Source organism: Trematomus bernacchii, unplaced genomic scaffold (assembly GCF_902827165.1).
Source record: "Trematomus bernacchii unplaced genomic scaffold, fTreBer1.1, whole genome shotgun sequence".
Lineage (NCBI taxonomy): Eukaryota > Metazoa > Chordata > Actinopteri > Perciformes > Nototheniidae > Trematomus > Trematomus bernacchii.
This window is the reverse complement of record NW_022987644.1, coordinates 2,008,489-2,024,986: the sequence shown is the minus strand read 5'-3', so window position 1 is coordinate 2,024,986 and position 16,498 is coordinate 2,008,489. Positions and strand designations below refer to the sequence as shown.

General features: G+C 37.3%; 1 protein-coding gene and 1 long non-coding RNA gene across 2 annotated transcripts; both read right to left on the bottom strand.

Annotated features, from left to right (window-relative positions):
- Positions 1-7,242: 7,242 nt before the first annotated feature.
- Positions 7,243-11,749, bottom strand: LOC117485231. Its single transcript, XM_034133780.1, has 11 exons — positions 11,541-11,749; positions 11,396-11,428; positions 10,348-10,656; positions 9,457-9,717; positions 8,897-9,151; positions 8,601-8,717; positions 8,466-8,481; positions 8,264-8,355; positions 8,122-8,172; positions 7,961-8,008; positions 7,243-7,628 (listed from the first exon to the last, which is right to left on the bottom strand). The coding sequence occupies exons 1-11, from the start codon at positions 11,653-11,655 to the stop codon at positions 7,621-7,623; spliced, it is 1,305 nt and encodes a 434-aa protein (XP_033989671.1). The 5' UTR covers positions 11,656-11,749; the 3' UTR covers positions 7,243-7,620.
- A 2,890-nt stretch (positions 11,750-14,639) lies between these two features.
- LOC117485239 lies at positions 14,640-15,683 on the bottom strand. The gene is made up of 4 exons (XR_004556212.1): positions 15,661-15,683; positions 15,519-15,569; positions 15,358-15,405; positions 14,640-15,025 (listed from the first exon to the last, which is right to left on the bottom strand). It is a non-coding gene; the product is annotated as an uncharacterized LOC117485239 (long non-coding RNA).
- Positions 15,684-16,498: the final 815 nt, after the last annotated feature.

Sequence of the window (16,498 nt, the reverse complement as noted above, 5' to 3'; positions counted from 1 at the left end):
CATATGAAAAGCAATCAGGATCTACAAAGAAACAAATGCAATGTAATATTGGAAACGGAAGTTGTGTTTTAACTTCATATCCTTCCTGATGTAGATAAGATCATCCTGTGGGCTCGTGATTCTTCACAGATGGTCAGTAATGATTGATGCTTATCTAAAGGCTGCTGCATAAAGTGCATACAGTTTTAAGAGGGAGATACAATTGCAGGCGTCATTCTCACTTTATAATCCATGGGCCTTCTCACCAATATTTCATATGAAAATGTGTGTAACAGCTTTAACCTAATAGTTGAAACGCAGTGATGGAGTGTTATGGAGGAATTCAAGCTTAAGTTTAGAAACAACCTCACCCACAGGAAGTCTCTCATAGTCTCTTTACCAGAAGTGAATGTGAAGAGAGACAAAGTCCAGCCCCCTCCTCGAGATAGACTCTATCTACTTTAAGGGAGCAACATTTCATATCTATATCATTAGTAATAAAGCAATCATTTGAATACAGAAAATATGTTTTTTCCAGGTGCAACATTTGATCCACAGTCGAACAAAGATTATGTTAATTCCATAAAAATGGTCAAAATAAATAATACCACGACACTTCAGTAGCTGTGTAGTTTTAAATGTGGTGGGTAGTCAACATTGAAAGCTTCCACTTCCATGCATCAGTGCTAAGCTAAGGAAGTGAACCGTAAGCAGTCAATTGTTTAGTTATTAGTTAGGAGTTACATGACATCAGACCCTGCTGCCAGACTTCAGAAGGACTATTTGTGTACAGTAGGTAAAGTATCAGATAAAGTAGTTTGACGCCACCTTGTGGTCATATATCGAAATAAATCTTCTATTATAACTGCACAGTGACTGGAGAAAAAGTAAAATAAATATCCTCAGTAAAACATACTTACATAAATTGGACAAACTAATGTTTGCGGTAGTGCGACAGTAGATTCCCTTCTTCCATCTCTCTACATACAACATATTGTTTGTATACGTTTACACGCACTTTGAGGGGAAATTAAGGGATTTATGGATACAGCACTCAACACTCATGAAACAGAACTGTATATATTTAAATAATCAAAAATCCTTGATCACAAACAATAACAAATAATTTAAACTTGTTTATTTTATTAACACTTCAGTCCCTCCTCTCTCCTATCTTTATCTTATCTTATGTTACCTACAGATGGAGCATCTTATTTCAGACTCCAGCTTACTGCTTCCTGCCTACTACCTGCCAGTTACCTGCCTAAGACCTGCCAAAGACCAGTATCTGGGAATGTTAAGCCCTCCCACTATTTTCCAAGAGGGCGTTGCCAGATTTTCAATTTCAGGATTTAACCAGGAGATGGCGCTTCCTTCACAAAAACAGGAAGACAACTTTTCATGGACTTTCAGTTTTGTTTAGAAGAGCATTTGAACACATCAATATTTTAGATCAAATAAAGTATATCTACTCTTGTAATTCAATAATATATAGTCTTTATATATTAAATAACTATGGCCAAACTAAGACTTAGTTTTTCACAAGAGAAAATGCAGATATTTTATAAAAAACTAAAGTTAAAATCTTGTTTTTAATGCCCCAAGAGCAATAAAAACACTTGGTAAAAAAATACAAGCTGTAAAAATACTTATATATATTTAATACTAATAACATAATGATTAATTTCAGATGATAATACTTTTCAGTGTCTGTCTCATGCAGCAGCTGACCCGGCCGACAGTAAAAATAAACATTTATAACTAGTTTAGGTTGTTTGAGAGGTAATTAAAATAGCTAAGGGTGATGATCTGACTTGAAGTGTGTGTTTTTGCTCCTAATTAAATGTGTACAAGATGTGAAGTCAACAGGTATAGGAAAATATTCCTAAAACGTCCAAATAGTCACAGCAGGGATTTGCCACTGTGCCACTACAGTTGATCTGTGTGTCTACAAAGAAAGCTTTTCATTTGCTAGATGCTGATGTAGCTATTTGGATTACTTTTGAAGATGCAGTTGGGAATATTTCCTCAACCCTGCTTTGTTATTTTCACAAAAGTGAAACTTAAATAGGCCTATAAAATGATAGAATTTAAAAGAGTCTTGAAAAAGCATGGTAATGGCAATAAATTCATTAATGAATCCCCAAAATCTACAGAATACATTTAATTTAAGGGGAGCAGTTACTGAGAAGTATATAATGAGAACTGCTACCAATGGTGGCCTATTTAGTTTATTAAGAAATACATATTTTTAGCTTATTTCAGACTCCAGCTTACATACATTTCCCGCCTAAGGATAATATTCCCACAGTGCAGCATAATGTACAGTATCACACTGTATTACAAATTCAAAGTAAATGACTGTGGGTAATACAGCAATTTACTGCCTAGATTACAGATTTTGTTTACAGTGTATGTTGCATGTTTTAAATGTATTGTATTTACTTGTTTAAAATGAAATGTGTTTTAGATTGACTTTTAAAATCTAACTAACTACAGATGAAAAATAGCCTCTTGGCTAACTCTAAGAAGAAAGGGTAGACATATCTGTACTTAGTGCCAAGTAGCTAAGCAGCTATTCACTCAGAGGGGGGTAGGTACTAAATGCCACCCATTTACATGTAGGCAAACAAAGTCAAAAATCAACATACAGTAGGGGGGTGGGGGATGGTGAACGGTATGTGGGACACTGAAAAGTCTATGTTAAAAAGCCTCAGTCACCTTAATTCATGTAATAAAAACATCTCAGGTCAGTAACACTGAAAGCTAAATGTTCAATACCATGTTCAGCTATGTTACTATTTATAATGTTATTGTTGTTACAACAGAAGATGTTTTTCTTTATATTGAAGTTAAATGCATCAATCTGGTGCACTTTGAGGTCAAAATTAAGAGATTTATGGATACCGCTGGAAAAAGCTGCAGTACATATGCCGAGCCTGTACGTAGCGCTGTAACTTCCTCCACAAAAGCAGCCTTCTGTTTATTCAACGTGGTGGGGGCCGAGGGAACCGGGCAGAGTTTTTCGCCGGTCAACGTGTGTGAAAGTTTAAATCTTCCTTATTGAGCTTTAAAACAAATGAATAACGACTATATATAATAATAAAATAAACACCGGCTGTTGTTATGCATGCTGTAACATTAAATTACTCCGTTCTCCGCTCCTCCGGAGGGAGGGGGGGCGGCGCTGCGGAGGAGCAGATTGCGAGTGAGAGGTGCCTGTCATCTTCCCTTTACAAGCTCACAAATGTATTTATCGTGTGATTTTGGAAATAAAAGTTTCATATTCTGAAAGCCAAGACTTTATTTATATATTATACGTGGGTAGCTATGACGTCAGAAGGAGTTACCGTAAATGAGAGCTGCCGTAAAAGTGTTTCTAGGATTTCTAAACGAACTATTACAGCTGTTATAAAGCATTACATAAAAAGTCATGAAAGAGATAAGGAGGAGAAAAGGTTTAAGGAAGTAAGCAATGCATACAGAATGTCGAAATCCTCTGTTTCACGCGATGTCGAACATTGAAGACAGAGGACGGCGGTCCCCCAATCTACACAGCGGGAGAAAGAAGGTCATAAAGCAGATCGGAGAAGACATCACGATCTTCCCACATTAGTGCAATTCACATATACTTAACCCCAAATAAAAGAACCCAATAAAAACAGTTGTTAAATAATAGTGAAGTCACGTTGTAATAATAACTCATCTCTCGGTTTGAGTGTTCTTTTTCTGCTTTGCCTAAAGCCACTGTGTCAAGTGTCTAGTGACTATTTCTCTTGCATGTCAATTTAAATCAATACATACAACTATTTTTTAAATCAATAAAAACATTTTCTAAATCCATAAAAGCATTTCAATTAAGATTGGGAGTCATGTCGTTATTTTGTTGAGAATGTGGCCATGTAATAAACGGGATAATTTGCAGCGACTTGGTCATTGTGGGGAAAAATAACATCCAGGGATCCTGATCGTTTTTCTGATCGTTTTTCAATGAAGTTGAATACAGAATATTCATATTTGTCAGTGATTTCATGTCAATTCGGCGAACATAAACATAAATGATCGTGGTGAAGATGATGATTAAATTAGGATTAAAAATCGGGAGAGCCGGCTGCATTTCCTCTCGTTCGTTTTTTTCGACTAAACAACATTATTTTGTTAAATAACAACATGGTGATGTTTTGTAAATGATTACATGTCTTATTTAGCACAGACTATGATCCTATCCGTGACATATGGATCTTAACAAAGATCCGCTATACATTAGTACCAGACATACTGTACATCCAGCTTACTGTATCGAAGTTGATTTCACATGAGCTCCAGTGTGGAACCCCACTGCACCCCCTGGTGGATCAATGATCCATTGCAGCTGGCTTCACAATAATTACATTTATTTATCACGGGGGCGGTATCAAGTCAGACTGGGGGCCGGCTCTTCATCACAAACCGATCACGGGCCGATCACGGACCGTGCACGAGCCAATCACGACCCTCACGTTTCAAACTGTCTGAAATAAGATGCTCCATCTGTAGTTAGCATTCTTTCTTTTATTTATGCATATTTTACTAATCACTCCCTTTTAAACTGTATTTTTTACGTTTTACTGTCCTATAGTACACACTGTGATTTCCTACCTTATTGGTTACAACTATATTAAATAAAGGTGTGCATTGGAAATATGTACATAAATGGTGACCAAACCGTTTGAGACCCACTGAGATAACTTAGTCTAAAGTTAACTATCTAAACCAGGGGTCGGCAATCCCTGGCACGCGGCACCGTAACCAGTGGCACACTAGGAATAAGTGGAATAAATAAGTGGAACAAATAATTACATTTTATTTTCGGATCCTGAACGAGACCGCCGCCAGAGCGCGTCTCCCCGTTACCTGCAGAAGGAAGCCATGCACGCAACACAGCCCCGCTCTCTTTAACATATGCTACACAGGCGCGGACTGGCCATCTGTGTGTTCTGGAGAATCACAGAACGGACGGTCGTCATTATTATTATGCCGTTTAAACAATTATTTAAATGTGTTTAACCTGTTACGCACCAACCCCCCGGTACCGGGCGGATAAACGCGTCATTTGCAGGAAACAACGTCTAAGGAATCTTAATATTTAATAAACTATGAATGTTTTATATCCATGTAACGGGAAGAAACTCAACGAACTGATCTTTTTAATTTTTTTTCTCCAAAAAAAACCCACAGTGCTAACACTTAGCCTCTGAATTACCCACGAGCGAAATAATGTAACCTATCTCTGCACCTAAACTCACTCCTAACTCCCTTATTACTTATCCTAGATGCACAGCCAACCCATCAATTAGCATCAGCTGGAGACACAGAATCTGGGGATGCCCAACTCAACACTCAGTGATAAACATTTGCGACGCTATAAACGAAAGCGTACATCATAACATGTGGAGCTAGGTAGCTAGAAATGCTAACATGGCTTACCTTGGTCAAAACTGGTCTTCAATGGCATTAAAACGATAAAAAATCGATGCTGCAGTTAATCCATAGGTTAATCCAATGTATCTGTGTCCTCTTTGAAATGATTTCTGATAATCCATAAGCAATAAAACTGCTTTTTAGTTTCCAAATGTCAGAGCTAGAGATAGGTCCACTCTGACGCAAAATTACATGCGCGCAGCCCCCACCTTTTCTCTTCAGAATGTGTGTGTGGGGGCCTCCTCCTTCGATTCTATTGGCTCTAACGGTCAGAAAGAGGTGTCAACCATCAAAATCGATGGATCGGTGGAGTGGTTTTGGCTAAACCTCTCTAAAAAGGTCAAATGTCACTTGTTTTGCATCAATCTTGATACAGGGTACTTATTATATGTTGTACTTTGGATTCCTAAAGCTTTTAGTCTACTGAACCATCATCCAAGGGTAGTTTTCACTATCTGTAAAAAAGAATTTTTGGACGGACACTATAATTTACAGTTTTTTACAATGGAAAATCTAAATTTTCTTTAAAATAAAAAACATCTATATTGATTCTGACACTTCTACTTCCAACTCACAGATGTAACCTTGCTTTGATAAAAGAAATTATTCATATAACCCTTTTAGAAGTTAAGTTGTAGTCATTTGTTTTGGGCATGTCATTTTCGAGCCTGAAACATGAAAAACAGGCTTGGTGCTTAACAGGTTAAACGGCATCATGTAAGTTGCGCTGACAGGTGAAAGAGGTCCACAAACTGCTTCCCCGCCCTCCTGTTGACAGTTCACGAGCGTCAAGCTCTTCACCCACCCCCCCCGTTGACAATTCACGATCGTCGGCACACTGATACATTCGCTCTCACTCACTCAAAATGCACTAGTGCCAAACACACACACACACACACACACACACACACACACACACACACACACACACACACACCACACACACACACACACACACACACACACACACACACACACACACACACACACACACACACACACACACACACACGCACACACACACACACACACACACACACACACACACACACACACACACAACACACAGGCTGTGCTCCTCCCTGGCGATAAGCGCTTGCGCACAAAAAAATTAAATTAAAACACATTTGAAAAGTGGGGGGGACACAAACGGAATTTTGAAAACAGTCCCCAGTGGAAATTACGCCCATGCTCATGGACAATGTAGAAGCACAGTAACGTATATTCACATTTTGAAATCATACGAGATAATAAAGTGAAAGTACTAGCAGAAAACATATTATATTTTAAGTGCATTAAGGGTTTTGGTTACCATTTAAAAATTGTAATGACAATAACATGTTTGAAAAATATAAAATGTTCTGCCTTGTTTTCTTCCTGGACAGGCTTTACTGCTTTGATTGCATTGAAATCATGCAAAAAAGATAAGATTTGTCGGTTGATGTTTTTCTATTGGTGACAAGCGTATGAGAAATTCCATCATGTTCTTAGTTATTTTGGTTAATCTGCTTCACACAATACAGAACATTTGTATTATTAAAAATTAGATAAGATAAACCAAGTTATAAAAACAAAAAACGGGCCCTAAATATCTGAAAGAAAACAAATACATTGTACAAAAGGTGTGTGCTTCAGTTCCTTTGAATCTGAAAAGCTTGTTTGACCTATTGGTGGTGCTGTGACTTCAGATGTTTTGGCTTTTGCAAGAGACTACTTCTGCAGATAAATTCAAGGCATTAGATAATTTGTGGGCACCCTGTGGTAGCATCTAGTAAGAATCATTCACTGAACAGTACATGCAGGTATAATTGCATTTGGGTTTTATTAATAATATATTTGTGTGTCCACTGTGTGCATCTACAGTGCTAAAGTATGTGTCCATACTGCATATATTAGTATCTGGCTCTAATATCACTCAATGTACAACAAGGTTCGAGCCACATGATCTGAATCAGACATGTAACAGATAAGGTTGTAATACAATGTTTTACACTAAATATAAGTACACAGAAAGTAAGTACAGTTGAATTGCAAAGCATTCACCATGTTCCTAGAAAGGCATTTTTTTTTAAAGGCACTGCGCTATTTACACAAAAGCAGCAAATACACTCAATTGCTGAAACAAGGATGTTCTTTTTCATGTTTTCATCCGCTCCATTGGTTCTGTCCATGAGGATGTCTTTATTGATCTGGAAGAAAACCAAAATAAGTTATTATCATTGGGTCATTTATGCTCATGGTACTGTCTATTTTTGAATAAAACAATGTATGTTAATGCCAATTCATTTGTGTGTGAACATATTTACATTTGCCATTTAATAATTATGATATTTTAAGTAATATATCATTAAACCAAGACATTACTGGAAAACAACATGCTGTATAACAATGCACAAAAAGTGTAAAAGCTTTATTTGGTGGATTTGCTCATTGCTGAAACTGGCAAGCAGCACAGCACATTATAAAAGCTTTTAGTATATTTATGTGTATATGTATAAAAGTGTTTTGTACTTGACATTACCTGCAGCCACATTTGCGTAAAGGCTCTCTTCTGGTTCATTACTGGCACCTGTTAGAAGGATTACAATAATGTATCAAAGGACAATTCCTGTACTTTATTTAGACACTGCTGGCCACTGCAGTAGTATTTCTATTACTCCATGTTAAACACAGATACTGTACCATTTCCAGCTTCTACAGGCCCTCCTATTGTTTCATAGAGACAACGATCACCTACAGAGAAGTGAAAATCAAGCCACATTTTAATCACAATTAAGGCCAAAAGTTAAAATAAATCAAATTATTAAACCGGACAATGGCTGACCATGGAGGAGAGTAGAATATTGTGGCATGTTTTGAATTTCATCCTGGTTGATCATGTGGTCTGTAGCAGGGCCCTGATTGGTCCTCTGAGATCTGTTGGGCAAAACACATGTACTAAATGAAGTGGATTTATAAAGGAACATATCACTGCTGTCATGTTCATAATAAAATAAAATAAAAATAAAATAGAGCGTTGTACCAACCTGATACAGCATGAATCTGTTAAAAAAAGAAGACATTTGCTGCTATGTTATGATGTTTTGCAAAGTGTTCTACTGTTAAAACAGTACGTGTGATTACATTAGAGTCAATCTGATATCAGAAGAAAATGATCTCACCTTTTGACTTTCTGTATAAATACAGGAACAGCAGCAGGAGAATAATCAATACAACTCCACCAAGCAGCCCAACGATCAGAAGAATGGGAAATTGAGAGGCTTTTCCAGGCCCGGACGCTGCTATTATAAGTAATCTTTATTAATATTTATTTTATATTAAATGTTCCTGTTATAGATTAACTGTATAAAACATCTCTCTTAAACAAACACAGTTTAATTCAGATGAAACTAAGCTTTCTTTACCTCAGACTGTAACACAGTTTACAAAAAAGGAAGGGTTTTTAAATCATACTTACATTTGACTGAGAACCAACTCTCTGGTGACGTCCTACCATCTGCTGAATCTCTCTGTTTGCATTTATAAAAGCCTTCGTCTGACTTTGACACTGCAGAGATGGTCAGCTCCTTCCTGGTCTCGTTCTGGATGAGTTTGTCATCTTTATAGAAATCCACATTATAAAGAACAGTTCTTGTCTTGAACTTGCAGCTAAGAGTGACAGAACGTCCCTCAGCCACAGGACGGACAGGACTCACCAGGATCATTTCATAATCTGAAAAGAAATCAAAGAATATAAAGGCTTTGACAGAGTCATCAGCTTTTGCAGATTTAATATGTTTATGCACAACTGGCCTAGTCTGGCAGAAGCTGAAATGTCAGGTAGATGTATGAGGACATTAAAACACAGAATATTATCTTTGATCTTTGAGAGAAGTACCCCTGGAAAACACTTCGCAAATTAGCCTTTTTTATGAAGTTTTACTCATTTGAAGAGACATTTGGCTAATGCTTGTCACCTTCACATTTCAAAACAACATAATACTTCAGAAACAAACATTTTAAATAATTAAAACTCACCATATTTAGTGATGTTGACTGCATTACTGAACTGTCCGGTTTCAGACTCACACCAGAACACTCCACTAACCCAGCTGCTGGTTATTGTGCATGTGGATCCAGTCATTGTCCCCCAGGAAGAACAGAGATAAAGGTATGATTTCGTAAACCTCATCACTCTCCACTCAGTGGAGTTTCCCTCACAGCTCAGTGACACAGACGTGTTGGTGAAGTGCTGCACACTGTCAGGACTCACTGTGAGAGACGCTGCTGAATTCAAATCTGAAACACACAAAGAGTGGACATTTAAACCATGCAGACTGAAAAAGACAATGCATTGGTATGGCAAAACTGCCACTTAATTGACCCTGAAAAAACAAACGGGAACAAACTAAAGTAGGAGGAAAACAAAAGTGAAAGTACCAGTGCCTCAATCTCACACTACAAATGTGTTTAATTATATGTATTGTTTATGTCTTAAACTATTTAACCAGCAGATAAATATCTTAAAACATATTCCAAACTAAAAAAATAAAGAAAACACTTATATCTAATGTATTGTAGAAGCCTTATATTATTAGGTTTTGGATTGACAAAGTCTAAGGTTTGAACCATGGCGAACAACAACTCATGTGTCAGGATGAAAAGAGATTATTTTGTGTTCAAATTCAGTCAAGTCCAGAAGATGAATCAGTCAATCATCATTCTGTTTTAGAGAAAGGTTTTGAAAACTGAACTATGACCTGATGCTGGTGTAAAAGAAAAGTTCCCAAAATAAGTGACTTTGCTCCATTTTGCAATAATGGAAAAGTCAAAACAAACCTCAAGACCAGGCAAACTTTGATAAAGACATTTGTTGGCCTAATGGTGGCACAAACTACAGAAAGAAAGAAAAAGGAAGAACATACTGACCTCCAGACCAGACAAACTTAGGTTCACTCCAACTGTAATACACTGGATCCTCTCTTCCTGCTCTGCACACATATCCTGCTGTGTGTGTTTGTCCATCAATGATGAAGAGATGCTGTTCAGTCCCATTCTCGCTGCCAGGTAGCAGCTCATAGCCGTAGGAGTTGTAGGAGTGGTCTGACTTTTGGGGAACAGCCTTATACCAGTAGAAGCTCCAGCCAGCAGAAGGATGATCAACGCTGCAGTTCAGAGTTACTGAGGCTCCAGGACTCGGCCATGATGGAGACACAGTGAGGACAGGCTCAGGTCTGTCTGTTGGAAAACAACATTTCACAGAATGATAACATTATGATGTATAATTGGTGGGTTACATGCACTCCTTGGATCCTACATATTTTCTGCATACAGTATGTAAAAAACTAATTTAAGTGTGAACTGTACTTAAATATAATAACCAAAATGCTATTTGTATATACAGTAAAAAAAAGTTAACTGATAATAAATGACTTACTCTCAGAAACTGTCAATGTGAAAACAATCCATTTGTCACAGGTAATAAAGTATAACAAGGTTTGTTGGTGAAGTATTATCTTTATGTAAATGCTTTGATGTAAGAAACTGATCCCTGTCTTCTTATTCTTATTTTAATACTCTTGAATTTGTGATAATGAAAAGCACAGGATTGTACAGTATACTTCACCTGCCTATACAGCGTCAGTGGAGCTGTTCAAACGTTAAAACATTACAATAATGTACAGATTATATATTAGAACTTGTCCAAACTGCGTGTTCACATCAACATGGCTCATAAATAAATACATTTTTTTTTTATTGAACTTGGTCATGGTGGTATTACTTTGATAACTTACCTGATACATTTAGATAGATTTTATTGCTTTCCTTTACAAGATACAAAAAGTAAAATGTGTTTTCTTTTTGTCAAAAACAGTATTATACATTGACCAAACGGATGTTGTTTGGAGAGTTACATCGGTAGATTTGTCTAGAATGAGTAAACAAAAAGTATGAAGTATGAAAATTGTATAATTACCTTGAGCTTGTCCACGGTAAAGTAAATTCAGAACTGAAATAAGTATGAAACTAAATCAGACATTATCAAACTGACAGAAATATATATTAACCTCAGGCATTTAAAAAGTTTTATCAATGGCAATTAAAACAGGAAAAGTACTCACAGAAAAAACCCCGTAGACAGAGCAAAGTGTGTCCCATCTTCACATCCAACACTGATAATCTGCTTCTGAGAAATTCTTCTACTTTGTGCAAATAGAAAGACTGAAACTGCAGCATATGAAGAGAAATCAGGAACTACAGAGAAACAAATGCAATGTAATATTGGAAACGGAAGTTGTGTTTTAACTTCTTTACACGGTCAGGGCTTCCTTCCCTTTTACACAAAGCTCACACAACTGAGCAGCTTTTAACACAGCACATTTTTTTGCACATTGGTTTGGTTATCCTCTAATGATGAACAGAGATAAGGTATTAACATATCCTTCCTGATGTAGATAAGATCATCCTGTGTGCTCGTGATTCTTCACAGATGCTACTCTAAAGGCTGCTGCATAAAGTCTTTCTAGAAAAAATAAAGTGCATACAGTTTTAAGAAGGAGATACAATTGCAGGCGTCATTCTCACTTTATAATCCATGGGCCTTCTCACCAATATTTCATATGGAAATGTGTGTAACAGCTTTAACCAAATAGTTGAAACGCAGTGATGGAGTGTTATGGAGGAATTCAAGCTTAAGTTCAGAAACAACCTCACCCACAGGAAGTCTCTCATAGTCTCTTTACCAGAAGTGAACGTGAAGAGAGACAAAGTCCAGCCCCCTCCTCGAGATAGACTCTATCTACTTTAAGGGAGCAACATTTCATATCTATATCATTAGTAATAAAGCAATCATTTGAATACAGAAAATAGGTTTTTTCTAGGTGCAACATTTGATCCATAGTCGAACAAAGATTATGTTAATTCCATAAAAATGGTTGAAATAAATAATACCACGACACTTCAGTAGCTGTGTAGTTTTAAATGTGGTGGGTAGTCAACATTGAAAGCTTCCACTTCCATGCATCAGTGCTAAGCTAAGGAAGTGAACCGTAAGCAGTCAATTGTTTAGTTATTAGTTAGGAGTTACATGACATCAGACCCTGCTGCCAGACTTCAGAAGGACTATTTGTGTAGAGTAGGTCAAGTATCAGATAAAGTAGCTTGACGCCACCTTGTGGTCATATATCGAAATAAATCTTCTGTTATAACTGCACAGTGACTGGAGAAAAAGTAAAATAAATATCCTCAGTAAAACATACTTACATAAATTGGACAAACTAATGTTTGCGGTAGTGCGTCAGTAGATTCCCTTCTTCCGTCTCTCTACATACAGCATATTGTTTGTATACGTTTACACGCACTTTGAGGGGAAATTAAGGGATTTATGGATACAGTACTCAACACTCATGAAACAGAACTGTATATATTTAAATAATCAAAAATCCTTGATCAAAAAGGATCTGTATTTTTTACGTTTTTCTCTCCTAAAGTACACATTGTGATTTCCTACCTTATTGTTTACAACTATATTAAATAAAGGTGTGCATTGGAAATATGTACATAAATGGTGACCAAACCGTTTGAAACCCACTGAGATAACTTAGTCTAAAGTTAACTATCTAAACCAGGGGTCGGCAACCCCTGGCATGCGGCACCGTAACCAGTGGCACACTAGGAATAAGTGGAATAAATAAGTGGAATAAATAAGTGGAACAAATATTAAAATTTTATTTTCGGATCCTGAACGAGACCGCCGCCAGAGCGCGTCTCCCCGTTACCTGCAGAAGGAAGCCATGCACGCAATGCAGCCCCGCTCTCTTTAACATATGCTACACAGGCACGGACTGGCCATCTGAGTGTTCTGGAGAATCACAGAACGGACGGTCATCATTATTATTATGCCGTTTAAACAATTATTTAAATGTGTTTAAACGGCATCATGTAAGTTGCGTTGACAGGTTAAAGAGGTCCACAAACTGCTTCCCCGCCCTCCTGTTGACAGTTCACGAGCGTCGAGCTCTTCACCCCCCCCCCGTTGACAATTCACGATCGTCGGCACACTGATCACATTTTTTTTAAATGGCACTTCATATGAAAAAGGTTGCCGACCCCTGATCTAAACCCTCAGAGAGTCCTTTACCTCACGGAGCTGTAGTTATCAGCCTCTCAGTCTGACAGGCGAGAGCTCTCCCTCTCCTTGTTGTAGAAACAGCTTCTAATGTCCGTTAGCTCTGAGCTAGCACCAGATGCTAACAACAAAAATCCCCGTAACTGATGCGCTCTCTGTCTTTCTCGCTCGCTCTCACTCACTCAAAATGCACTAGTGCCACACACACACACACACACACACACACACACACACACACACACACACACACACACACACACACACACACACACACACACACACACACACACACACACACACACACACACACACACACACACACACACACACACACAGAGGCTGTGCTCCTCCCTGGCGATAAGCGCTTGCGTACCAAAAATTAAAATTAAAACACATTTGAAAAGTGGGGGGGGACACAAACGGGATTTTCAAAAGTGGGGGAGACATGTCCCCCCTGTCCCCAGATGAAATTACGCCCATGCTCATGGACAATGTAGAAACACAGTAACGTGTATTCACATTTTGAAATCATACGAGATAATAAAGTACTAGCAGAAAACATATTATATTTTGCATTAAGGGTTTTGGTTACCATTTGTAATGACAATAACATGTTTGAAAAATATAAAATGTTCTGCCTTGTTTTCTTCCTGGACAGGCTTTACTGCTTTGATTGCATTGAAATCATGCAATAAAGATAAGATTTGTGGGTTCATGTTTTTCTATTGGTGACAAGCGTATGAGAAATTCCATCATGTTCTTAGTTATTTTGGTTAATCTGCTTCACACAATACAGAACATTTGTATTATTAAAAATTAGATAAGGTAAACCAAGTTATTTTTATTTTTATAAATAAAAAACAAAAAACGGGCCCTAACTATCTGAAAGAAAACAAATACATTGTACAAAAGGTGTGTGCTTCAGTTCCTTTGAATCTGAAAAGCTTGTTTGACCTATTGGTGGTGCTGTGACTTCAGATGTTTTGGCTTTTGCAAGAGACTACTTCTGCAGATAAATTCAAGGCATTAGATAATTTGTGGGCACCCTGTGGTAGCATCTAGTAAGAATCATTCACTGAACAGTACATGCAGGTATAATTGCATTTGGGTTTTATTAATAATATATTTGTGTGTCCACTGTGTGCATCTACAGTGCTAAAGTATGTGTCCATACTGCATATATTAGTATCTGGCTCTAATATCACTCAATGTACAACAAGGTTCGAGCCACATGATCTGAATCAGACATTTAACAGATAAGGTGGTAGTACAATGTTTTACACTAAATATAAGTACACAGAAAGTAAGTACAGTTGAATTGCAAAGCATTCACCATGTTCCTAGAAAGGCATTTTTTTTAAAAGGCACTGCGCTATTTACACAAAAGCAGCAAATACACTCAATTGCTGAAACAAGGATGTTGTTTTTCATGTTTTTATCCGCTCCATTGGTTCTGTCCATGAGGATGTCTTTATTGATCTGGAAGAAAACCAAAATAAGTTATTATCATTGGGTCATTTCTGCTCATGGTACTGTCTATTTTTGAATAAAACAATGTATGTTAATGCCAATTCATTTGTGTGTGAACATATTTACATTTGCCATTTAATAATTATGATATTTTAAGTAATGTATCATTAAACCAAGACATTACTGGAAAACAACATGCTGTATAACAATGCACAAAAAGTGTAAAAGCTTTATTTGGTGGATTTGCTCATTGCTGAAACTGGCAAGCAGCACGGCACATTATAAAAGCTTTTAGTATATTTATGTGTATATGTATAAAAGTGTTTTGTACTTGACATTACCTGCAGCCACATTTGAGTAAAGGCTCTCTTCTGGTTCATTACTGGCACCTGTTAGAAGGATTAAAATAATGTATCAAAGGGCAATTCCTGTACTTTATTTAGACACTGCTGGCCACTGCAGTAGTATTTCTATTACTCCATGTTAAACACAGATACTGTACCATTTCCAGCTTCTACAGGCCCTCCTATTGTTTCATAGAGACAACGATCACCTACAGAGAAGTGAAAATCAAGCCACATTTTAATCACAATTAAGGCCAAAAGTTAAAATAAATCATATTATCAAACCGGACAATGGCTGACCATGGAGGAGAGTAGAATATTGTTGCATGTTTTGAATTTCATCCTGGTTGATCATGTGGTCTGTAGCAGGGCCCTGATTGGTCCTCTGAGATCTGTTGGGCAAAACACATGTTGTAAATGAAGTGGATTTATGAAAGGAACATATGACTGCTGTCATGTTCATAATAAAAGAAAATAAATGTACTACTATATTATTTTGCATTGCGAAAGTGTTCTACTGTTAAAACAGCACGTGTGGTTACATTAGAGTCAATCTGATATCAGAAGAAAATTATCTCACCTTTTGACTTTCTGTATAAATGCAGGAACAGCAGCAGGAGAATAATCAGTACAACTCCACCAAGCAGCCCAACGATCAGAAGAATGGGAAATTGAGAGGCTTTTCCAGGCCCGGACGCTGCTATTATAAGTAATCTTTATTAATATTTATTTTATATTAAACGTTCCTGTTATAGATTAACTGTATAAAACATCTCTCTTAAACAAACACAGTTTAATTCAGATGAAACTAAGCTTTCTTTATCTCAGACTGTAACACAGCTTACAAAAAAGGAAGGGTTTTTAAATCACACTTACATTTGACTGAGAGCCAACTCTCTGGTGACGTCCTACCATCTGCTGAATCTCTCTGTTTACATTTATAAAAGCCTTCGTCTGACTTTGACACTGCAGAGATGGTCAGCTCCTTCCTGGTATCGTTCTGGATGAGTTTGTCATCTTTATAGAAATCCACATTATAAAGAACAGTTCCTGTCTTGAACTTGCAGCTAAGAGTGACAGAACGTCCCTCAGCCACAGGATGGACAGGACTCACCAGGATCATTTCATAATCTGAAAA

Bases quoted from the DNA above. Each gene is read 5' to 3' on its own strand.
- LOC117485231 (XM_034133780.1), bottom strand. From the start codon at position 11,655: ATGCTGCAGTTTCAGTCTTTCTATTTGCACAAAGTAGAAGAATTTCTC. The intron at 8,718-8,896 runs GTAAGTATGATT...TTATAATAGCAG, and splicing joins GAGTTGGTTCTCAGTCAAAT to CGTCCGGGCCTGGAAAAGCC. The intron at 8,173-8,263 runs GTCAGCCATTGT...ACTTCTCTGTAG, and splicing joins ATATTCTACTCTCCTCCATG to GTGATCGTTGTCTCTATGAA.